Below are 10460 nucleotides of genomic sequence, written 5' to 3'. Positions count from 1 at the left end.
GCAGTAATCCTTCAAACTAACCTCAATCTCAAAGTTTCTGTCTCCCCTCCGACCCCCTGCTGAAGATGGAACCCAGGGCCAGTCAGATGCCAGGCAAGCACACCACCCGAGTCCCCAGGAAACACCGAGTATCCATAGCAAATGTTAGAATTTCACAAGGAAGCGTTAGAATTTAAAATATAAAATCCAAGTATTAGACAGAGGAAAACAACAAGATGATATAAATCTGGAGGGAATTTTCACACAGCCCATTTTTTTAGGTTTGTGCCTTTCCCATATTTTATTAAACTCGAGTTGTTGCTTAAAAATCAGCAGCAATTATCAAAGACGCATCTGTACAAATGTTTTACAAAAGAAAACCTTGTAGTATCAGCTACATCAAGGGCAAACAGAATAATAGACACCGTCCAACAAAGTCATCCAAACTGCAGTCAAATATCAGAGATACCTTTTCCTCCCATACTAACTACAGCAGAGGGAAAACACTGCACAGTCTCAATTAGCGAACTCCTCTTCTTTTCGGGAAGGCTGTGAGCCAGGGAGCTAATGGCTAGCCACTCAGGACAGTAAAAAAGAACCGCCGCTCTCCCATTTCAACCCATTCAAGTCATTGGGAAATGGTGTTGGACTGCCTGGCACTTGTTTCTTAAAGAAGCCAACCTGACCAGCTTTTGTTTAACTCTCCGGGTCAGTTTTCTGGTGACTGGACAAGGAATTTCAGAAATGCTTCCTTTAAGACCAAGGGCGAGGAGATGACCTGAGCTCAGCATCAAGCAAATGTGTTTATGGAGAGAGAAGGAAGAGGTGAGAGCTGGGAGGAAAACTACCTCCTGGCCAAGACTCAACAGGCCAACTCAGTCTGGTCTGGGCCAGTACTTCCTGCTTATTTACAAGCTAGGTTCGCTCCTCATCTCCCCGAGCTCTTTCAGCTCCACTTTTCTGTACTTCCCTGACTTCCTCCGGTTGGTGATTACTAAGACGACCACGCCGGCCACTAGCGCCACCGCGACCACAGTGATGACAGCGATGATGCCCGCAGAGAGGCGTTTCATGGAGAACTGCGGGGGCTTCTCGTCCAGGTAGTAGATGAGGGTCCGCTCCACGTGCAGGGGCTCCCCACGCACCTGCACGTCCAGGCCGCGGCGGCCGGCGAACAGCGACTCGCCTTTGATGTCCCTCTCGAAGTAGTAGGCGGCGTCAGCGATGTCCACATCTCCCAGGCTCTTTTGCGACGAGTTCTGGCGCAGCTCTATCTGGATGGTGGGCTCCTCGTAGTGCACCGCCGACAGGAAACTGGGGTGCAGCTGGTAGCGTTCCTGGAAGAGCCGCCGCAGTTCGGAGTCCAGATCAGAGTGGTTGAAGGCTCGGTCCGTGTGGCGGTGGCGCAACTCAATGAGGATGTGGTGGGTTCGCACCACTTCGTCGCAGCGTAGGCTCAGGTCTCCCTTGTCCGTGCGGCGCACGCCCACCGAGTTTACGCACCAGCATACCGAGGTCTGGTTGCACTGGCGCGCCTTGAAGCGGCCCTTGTCGTCGCACTCGGGGTCGTAGAGGCCGTCGTTGTCCAGGATCGCGTGCTCGCTCGGTTTCACCAGGCGGCGGCCGCTCTTTTGGGAGCTCATGCGCGCCTTGAGCAGCAGACACTTGGAAGTCAGAGTGGAGCAGTCGACCAATACTTGGGAGCCGATTGCCCGGCACTGGCAAACGCCACCTGGGCCATTTGAGTTGCAGATGGTCATCTTGTTGGTGGGGCACGTACAGTTGATCTGCGCCGCGCAAAAACGAGTCACCACAGCCAGCAGCAGTAGCAGCAGCGGTGCTAGTTCCAAGCCCCTCGCCATGGTGGGGTGGAGGAAAGCAGATCTACAGCTACTGACAAGGGCCAGGGGTTCTGAAGGATCAGGTTGGGTCGGACACCTGCAGGCAACTGCTGCCGAGCCGCTTCCTCCAGGTTTTTTTTTATACTCTCCGGGACTTGCAGGACTGGTTAGCCAGTGACTCACCCAGTGGAATCTGGGTGGCGTTCCCCATTCCCAGGTCTCCGGGAGGAAACCCGCCAGCCCTGAGCGCAAGAGATAGAATCAAGACAGGGGAAGCTGCTCCTGCCATCTGCTGACCAAAAAACCCATAGAGGAAACCAGTACTTACCTGGCCCCACCTAGGAGAAGCTGCCCTCCTCAAGGCTCAGAACCTGTCCTAGTGCTGCCCCGGGAGTTCCTTCAGACACCCAACTCCTAACCCGCCCCATCCCCCTCTTACCAGGCACCATAATCCCACACAGCCTTTTCTCTCCCAACTCCTACCTTCAATCTCTTACCTTCCCTCTTTTCTCGCTCCAGAACAACCTCATAACACATTTACACAGTTTGCTTTCTGGTCACCAGCATAAGTGTGACCTTTAGGAGCACAAACAGACTGTCCGTAAGCCCTGTTCTAGGTGAGAAGATGCAGACGAAGCAGAGAGGCTTGAGGTCACCCAGCCATTGATTCCCTAGGATGCCAGCCTGGGTCTTCTGCTTGGCTCTAAGGACAGTACATGAATATTTATGAAAGCAAAGGGATGCAGCATCTGAAGACAGGCTCGTGAAGCAATTCTGTTGCCACATCACCTGTGTAATACAGTTGCCGTGGTGTGCTATGTATTAAAAGTTCCATTGAACACATACTGTGCCTGTACTTGTTAAAGATAAGTGAAAAGAAAAAAAAATTTTTTTTTTGTAGAGTCAGTAAGTCCACTAGGAGAGATGTTGTACAACTTGATTCTAAAAGAGCAAATTATCCAATGGAGGTGGCTGAACTACTAAGTAAAAATGAGAGAACGTAGCCTGTGAGAAACCGTCTCTCTAATGGGACGGAGGGGTGGCAATCTCTCAGAATCTAGAGAAAGTCCACCGTTCCAAGCTGTGGTAAAATTAACAATAATTAACAAACTATAATTATCCCCAGGTCCACCTTCAAAATGCATTTTATGTATCAGCATCTAGTGTGTACTGTACGAGGGTGTTATTTGACTCATAGAAGCCAGCCAAGCCTCTGCACCATTAATTTTCAAGCAACTCCTAAGGCGGATGGATGCAAACATATTATTTTGTCTTTGTAGACAGAGGAAGTAGAGACACGAGGGACAAATTCTTACCCAACAGCACTGGGAGATTTGGGGACACACCTCTGATTTCTACCCCTACTGTCTCCTTAGGTCTCCTGAACGACTAGACTAGCCTGTCCAACCTCCACCCACCCTGCCTCAGAGAAAGATCTGAAGAACAAAGCTGTGCTCATCTTTCTGTTGAGAATACTGAGTGTGTGCGTGTGTGTGTGTGTGTGTGTGTGTGTGTGTGTGTGTGTGTGCGCGCGCGTGTGTGTGTAGGGAAAGAGAGACATCTTGCTCTAAGGCTACAGTTCATACTTTATTAGTTGGTGCACAGTGCCAGCTGCTGTCATGGTTACTGCCATCGTCATTGTGTCCCTGCCAACTTTCCCGACTCCTACAAGTTGCCCAGCATTTTCAGAGTCCTGGACCTCGAGTTGTCTCTTCTTTATCTGTTCCAGTGTGCAATTGTGATTTTTCTACTCAACTCCTTAGTTACTTTCAGTTACTGATACACACTGCACATTGTTCCACTCAGGAATATGCCTCTTCTCCATACTCCCTTATCTTTTGTATCCTAGGATTAGCAAAAGCTACCCTTCCTGGGTCTCTGTTGTGTATCGGAGGCTCTGTTTCTTAGGTTATTTTTTTCTTCTCCTGAGAATCAAACTAAACAGACAAGGCAGTAAATGGCAAAGCTTTGTAAACTCCAAGACAATGTTATATTCCATTAAAAAATTATCTTTCCTCTCACTTTTCCAGTGATTGGCTGGGTGGCCACGATCTTCTCTAACTGGTAAGGTCACCTGGTTTTCATTCCCCAGACCCTCAAGCCAGATGGAAGAAAGCTAGTGGGGAGGGGCTGTCAGGGCTGAGGAACACAGGTGACCCTCTGTTGACTATTTAGTTAACTCAGGCCAGAATAGGATTTTGTTAGGTTCTGGTAGAAGCAGAGTAGTAGGCGGTCAAGCTTTGTATTCCACATGGGAAGATAGAGTGAACAAAGATGGCCTCCAGATCCCCTGGCTTCCTTCTTTAATGTCTGGTCTGGCCAGGCTTTCCTCAACAGGCATAAACTAACCCAGCTCTAATTCTTCCATCTTCTAATTGAAAACAAAATCATGTACTAGCCTATATATATATAGGAGGCACTAACTAATGTGTGTTGGGTTAATTCATAGTCAATTGTAGCCGCAGTGTCACAACATTGATATGCTCTTCCTGGAGTGTATATGAGAACCATACGACCTGGGGGAGATAAATATCATCACCCAAGACATCTTTGATTGTCTTCCCCACCTTAGCCTACCTTCCAAATGCCTAGTTTTAAGGAAGACTAGACAATGGCATCCTGAGAATTGCATGCACAATTATGGATGGACACAGACTCTTAATGACCTTGTATCTATAGAAAACGGTGTGTGTGTGTGTTCTGATGAAGGGCTAGCCTTAGGGATTAGAGTTAAGGGTTAGGATTGGGTTTGTGTTAGGGCTAGGATTACGGTTTGTTGGGTTTAGGGTTGAGTTAGGTTTAGTGTTAGGGTTGGAGTTTCTGCTTGGAGGTTAACATATGAGTTAGGATTAATATTTAGTGGTTAGGATTCAGGTTACTGTTACAGTTAGGGTTGGGAGTTATATTTAAGGTTGCTATGAGTGGATTAGGGATAAAATTAGGAAGATTAGGGTTAGTGTTCCGGTAAGGTATATGGTTAGTGTTGACTTTGAGTTGGGCTTAAGTTCACTTTAAAATTATGGTTGGAAAGTTAGGGGTAGGCTTCTGTTTTGGTTAGTGTTATTGTTAAGTTTAGGGCAGACTAGCATTAGTGGTAGAGAATGGGTTAGGTTTATGGTTAAGGTTTGAGTTTTGGTTTTGTTTCTGTTTTTTGTTTTGTTTTGTTTTGTTTTTTTGAGTCAGGGTTTCCCTGTGTAGCCTTGGCTGTTCTGGACTCACTTTGTAGACCAGAGTGATCTTGAGCTCACAGTGATCTGCCTGCCTCTGCCTCCTGAGTGCTAGGATTAAAGGCATGCACCACCACATCTGGCCTAAGGTTTGAGTTTTGAGGTTGAGTTTTTAGGGGTTTGTTTTAAGGGTTACTGTCAAGATTACAGCTAAGGTTTGGTTAGTTTTGGGTTAGGTTGTAATTAGGATTAGCATTAGGGTTCAGAAAAGTTTAGAGTCAAGGTTGGGTTTAGGATTGGGTTTAAGGTTGGAGGTTAAGGCTAGGGATAGTGCTCTGGGTTATATTGTAAGGGTACTTTTAGGTGGTTGGCCATTTATGTTTAGACTTAGTGTTGGTGTCAGGTTGGCTTGGAGTTAGTGTTGGAGTGTTAGGGTTAAGGCAACCTCTGTGATTATATTAAGCTTATTAGTGTTATGTTTGGGCTGATGATTAGGTTAGGTTTTATTCAGGGTTAGTGTTTTCAGTTGGATTAGATATAGGGTTAAGTTTAAGATGCTGTTATGAGGCATAGTGGTTAAGAGCAGAGTTAGCATTTCTGTTGTTGATATATTTAGGGACAGTGTTTAAGCTAGGGTTAAATTTATGGTGAGAGCTAAGATTTGGTTTTAATGTCAATTTAGGTGGAGGGCTAGTTGTAGGCTTAGAGTAAGGTTAGAGCTATGGTTAGGATTAGGGTTAGCTGTAAATTTACTAATAGGGCTATGTGAGTGTTTAATTGAGCTTGTAATTTTGGTTAAGGTTAGCACTAAGTTTAGGTTTAGGACTCAGGGAGAGAGAGTTTTGTGTAACATTAGCAGAAGTGCAGAATTTGTGTCAAAACTGATTTATGGTTAGTTTTAGACAGTGTTGTTGTTCAGATTGATGTAGGGTTAGGGTTAGGGTTTAACTGTGGTCTGATTAGGGTTCTTGTATGGTTATGCTTTGGAGTATCATTAGAGTTGGGGTTAGACCGGGTTGTCCTAGGGCTAGGCTAAGTTTAGGGCTATGGCCATGGTTAGTGTTAGGGGTAGAGACAATTAGGTTCATTTCTAAGATTGTTAGAGTTAGAACTATTTTTTGGGGGGTTATGGTTTTGCCTCGGTTAGTTAGAACTAGGGGCTGTTTCAGTTACATTTCTAAGATTAATGGTAGAGTTGTAGGTATACGGTCAGTGCTACACTGTTCTTCAGGTTAGCGTTTGTCTTGAGCTTAGGGTTAGACCTAAGTTTAGGTTTATGGCTCAGATTGCTGGGGGAGCCATTGTTTGGAGAATGGTTAGGGATATGAAGTTCTTTAAAGGCCACAGCTATTGTTCCAACAAGAGTTAAGGTTATTTTTAAACCCAGTCCTACGAGTTTTGCTTAAGCTAGTGCTACAGTTCCATTTAGAGCTAGGGGCATGCTTAGGGCAAGAGTTCGAGCTTTTTGAAGGCTCAGGTGAGTGCTGGTACTTGGGTTAGGATTCAAATTATGTCTAGGGTAGAGCTAGTTTTAGGTTTATGGTTAGGGCTACTGTGACAACTTAGGTTAGAGGTAAGGTTGGGCTAGCGTGAGAGGTAGTGTTAGGTTTAAAGTATGGCTAGGTTTAGAAGGCAGGTTGGGGCTAGTCTTAGAGTTAGGGCTAGGTTTAAGGTTAGTCTAAGGATTAAGGCTAGGGTTAGAGTCAGTGTTTGATTTAGGTGTAGAGCTTTGTTTAGTTTTAGGGTTTAGTTTAGGGTCAGTGGAAGACTTCGGGCTTGGCTTAGGTAACATTGATGGTTAATGCTCTGGTTAATATTTTGATTAGGTTATAGGAAGGGTTAAGATTTAATTTAGGCCTTAGAAATAACAATATTGCTGTTATTTCCAAGGTTAGTTTAAGAGTTAGAGATAGGCCTGGTGTTAAGGTTAGGGTAGATTGGTTGTAAGTGTTAGTATTATTTCTGGGGTGAGTTTTACATGTAAGTTTATGTTTAGAGTGAGGTTTGATGGCAGAGCCAAGGTTAGAATTATGGGTACGGTTCAGTTAAAGCTTGCTGCAAAGTCAGTCTAAGAGGTATAGCTAGTACTAAAAATAAGATTAATGCTAAATATATACCTAGTTTTAGGGTGTAGGATTGAAGTAGGGTTGCAAGTTCATTTAAGTCTAAGGATTTATTTAGAGCTAGTGTTTTCACTAGGGTTAAGGGTAGGGTTAAGGCTAGTATTCAGATTAGGGTTAGAGCTAGAGTTATATATGGCTTAGGGCTGGGGTTAGAGCTAGGGCTTCATTTTGGGCTTGTTTTATGGTTAAGACAAGCATTAGAGTGAGTGTTTGCCACTGCCAAGACCAGCTATGGGAACGGCGAAGAGGAGAGAGATGGATCCCGGGTAGGGAGACTTGAGCTGGTGGTGAATGGCTGGTTAAGGGAAACCAGCTGTTGATTGAACAACTAGCTAGGGGAGCTAGTTGTTGAGGAGAAGCTGAGGAATGGAGGAAAAAGAAATACTCGGAGACTCAGGCATATGTGGTGCAAGCTGAAGATCTCAAAGCCCAGGAGAACTTTTCTGTCTCTGTCTCTATCTCACTTGCTGTCTGTCTGTCCAACTAACTCCTTGCTCGCTTACTAGCTTCCTGTCTTTCCATCTATCTATCTATCTGTCTGTCTATCATCTATCTATTTATCTAATTATTTATCTGTCTATCTATCATCACCATCTATCTGTCTATCTATCTCGCTGGCTTGCTGTTACCCATCTTTCCATCTCCTTGCTTGCTTGTTCCTCATCTGTCTCTCTTCCTGTTGTTCCCCATCTCACTCTCACTCTCTCTCTTTCATGTCTGTCACTTGCTTGCCTTTTTCACCATTCCCCATCTATCCATCTCCCTTGCTGCTCCTCACCTCACTCTAGCTTACTCTCTCACCTCTATTACTTCCTTGTCCCCTTGCTTGTTGTCCAACTAACTCTCTCCATGGGCCAACCCCGGTATTTTATTAAAGTGAAGTTTCATTTTTCATTACAGATTATGTTATGATTTTCTCATCTTTCATAATCAACAGGGCATTCAAAAATCAACAAAGCAACAGAACAGACTAACAAGGAAACACAAACAGTTCTGTATGACCTACAATAAAACATACAGCAAAAAAAAAAAAAGTCATTCAATTTCCAAGCAATGGTTAGCATAATCTTATCATTATTTCTTAAATAATATTTAGGAAAGTTTAATCATAAACTCCCCTGGGCTAAAGCCATTGTGTTTACATGATTGTCAAAGCAACAAAGCTTAAGCTAAATGTTCTCTAATAAAGAGAAAATTGACCTACCTCCAGTCCCAGACCAACAGGTGTGCTATCCAAGCCTAGGTTAGCCACCAAGGGGTCCTCTATTGTAAAGCATCCGTAAAGCATGACATTCCAAGCCCACCTTCCAGTGATCTCAAAGCAGATTCTAAGGAAACATTTCTACAGTTAGCAGTATCTATCCAGGTACTATTATGTCCAGGTCTTAACTTTCTCTCATGCAGTGTCTGCTTGGGTGCTCACAGTCAGAACAAAAAACTCTATCATTGTCTCAAGCCTTTGGCCAGATGCCCTCTTTCAACATTCTCTGTGGGAAAAAGTTTTCCCTGTATGATTCTCACCTGTAAGGGTGAGAAATAAGGAGGAAAAAAAAACAGTTTTAAGAGAAATAGCATGTTTCTAAACAAAATCACACCTGGACCATACATAATATTTAAAGGTAGTGATGATCTACCATAGATCTTTGGAACTTTGTCAAGCAAAGCCTCTATGACTTATCTCCATGTCTGTGACAAGTGTTGTTTAGTGTTAGGCTTAGGGCTGGTATAAAGTTATTGCAGGAGGGTGAGGCTTAGGATTAGGATTGGTAAGGTTAGGGTTAAAGTTTGTTAGGCTTATGGCTAGAGCTAGTATAAAGTTAGCACAGGAGGCACAGTTAGAACTAGGGTAGAAGTTATTGAGGACTTTGTTTTAGGGTACAGACTTGAAGTGGGGTTACATTTTTATTTAGGATCAAGGGTGTATTTAGGGTTAGTATTTAAGCTAAGGTCAAGTTTAGTGTGAGAGATAGGCTTAAAATATTTAGGACTAGGTATAGATTCGGGGCTACTCTTTGAGCTGGAGTTTAGCACAGGGGAGGAGCTAGGACTGGGATGTTAATTCAAGTTAAGTCTACTGTTAAAGCTACTGTTAGGTTTAGGGTTAGGGATATGGCTAGTGTTAGTGTAAGGACTATAGATAGGGTTAGAGGTAGGCCTAGAATTAGGGCAATGTTTAAGATAGTTTTAGGGTAAAGACTAGGGTTAAGCCAGCATTTTTTGTTAGATATAAAATTTTGGTTAGTGTTAGGCTTAAATTTTACAAATGAGGTTAGGACTAGTTTTAGTTAATGGCTAAGGTTAGTGTTAGCATTAGAATTAAGATTAGTGATAAGGATAGCTTTAGTGCTAAAGTTAGGATTGCATTTATGTTTTTGTTGAATGTTAGAGCATTTATGTTTTGTTGAATGTTAGAGCTAGGCTTAGAATTAGGATGTGATCTAACCTTACAGAGACGTGTGACTATTCCATTTACTATTGAGGTGAATGTTAGGGTAACAATAGCAATGACTAAGGTTTGCTAGAACTTGGTGTAACATTTTGGCAAGTGTACATTTAGTATTAACAATTGGATTTTGGTTAGTCTTAGACTTAGTATTTGTGTTTGGACAAGATGGAAGGTTAGGGTTAGGGTTTTCCATAGGATATGATTAGAATAATCATACGCATTAAGGCTCGGGTTAGGGTTAACATTAGGTTAGAAAGTGCTGTGTTAAGGTTAGGCTATGGCAAGAAAGGGTAAGATGTTGTTTAGGGTAATGTCTGGTTTCCTAGTTAGTGTTAGTTCTTTTTTTTTTTTTTTAAGATTTATTATTTATTATGCATACAGTGTTCCACCTGCATGTATGCCTACAGGCCAGAAGATGGCATCAGATCTCATTATAGATGGTTGTGAGCCACCTTGTGGTTGCTGGAGATTGAACTCAGGACCTCTGAAAGAGCAGCCAGTGCTCTTAACCTCTGCGCCATCTCTCCAGCCCATTAGTTCTAAAGACCCTTTTAGGTTTATTCTAAGATGAATGTTAGAGTTAGGCATAGCGTTATGGTTAGGCCACATTTTGTGTTAGAATAAAAGTTTTGTTTATATTTCTGAGATTAATGTGAGATTTAGAAATATGGTTAATTTTAGGGTAGAGTTAGGTACAGTATTGATGTTATTTCTAAGGTTATGGTTAGAGGTAGGCCCAATGTTAACTTTAGGGCTAGGTTTACAGTTATGGTTAGTATTATTCCTTGGGTTAGAATTATGGCTAGGGTTAGGTTTAATGAGGCAGAGCCAGGGATAAGGTTAGGCAAGAATTTGGTGTAAAGTTAGTATAAGGTCTTCAGTTATTGTTAGAAATAGGATTTAG

At 43.3% G+C, this 10460-nt stretch overlaps 1 protein-coding gene across 1 annotated transcript; it reads right to left on the bottom strand.

Moving 5' to 3' along the window:
• Positions 1-216: 216 nt before the first annotated feature.
• Positions 217-2562, bottom strand: TACSTD2 (tumor associated calcium signal transducer 2). Its single transcript, XM_084785469.1, has one exon. The coding sequence runs from the start codon at positions 1839-1841 to the stop codon at positions 888-890; it is 954 nt and encodes a 317-aa protein (XP_084641595.1). The 5' UTR covers positions 1842-2562; the 3' UTR covers positions 217-887.
• Positions 2563-10460: the final 7898 nt, after the last annotated feature.

This window comes from Acomys minous (assembly GCF_964271855.1).
Source record: "Acomys minous genome assembly, chromosome: 6".
Classification (NCBI taxonomy): Eukaryota; Metazoa; Chordata; class Mammalia; order Rodentia; family Muridae; genus Acomys; species Acomys minous.
The sequence above is the reverse complement of the archived record's forward strand: the minus strand, read 5'-3'. Positions and strand labels throughout refer to the sequence as shown.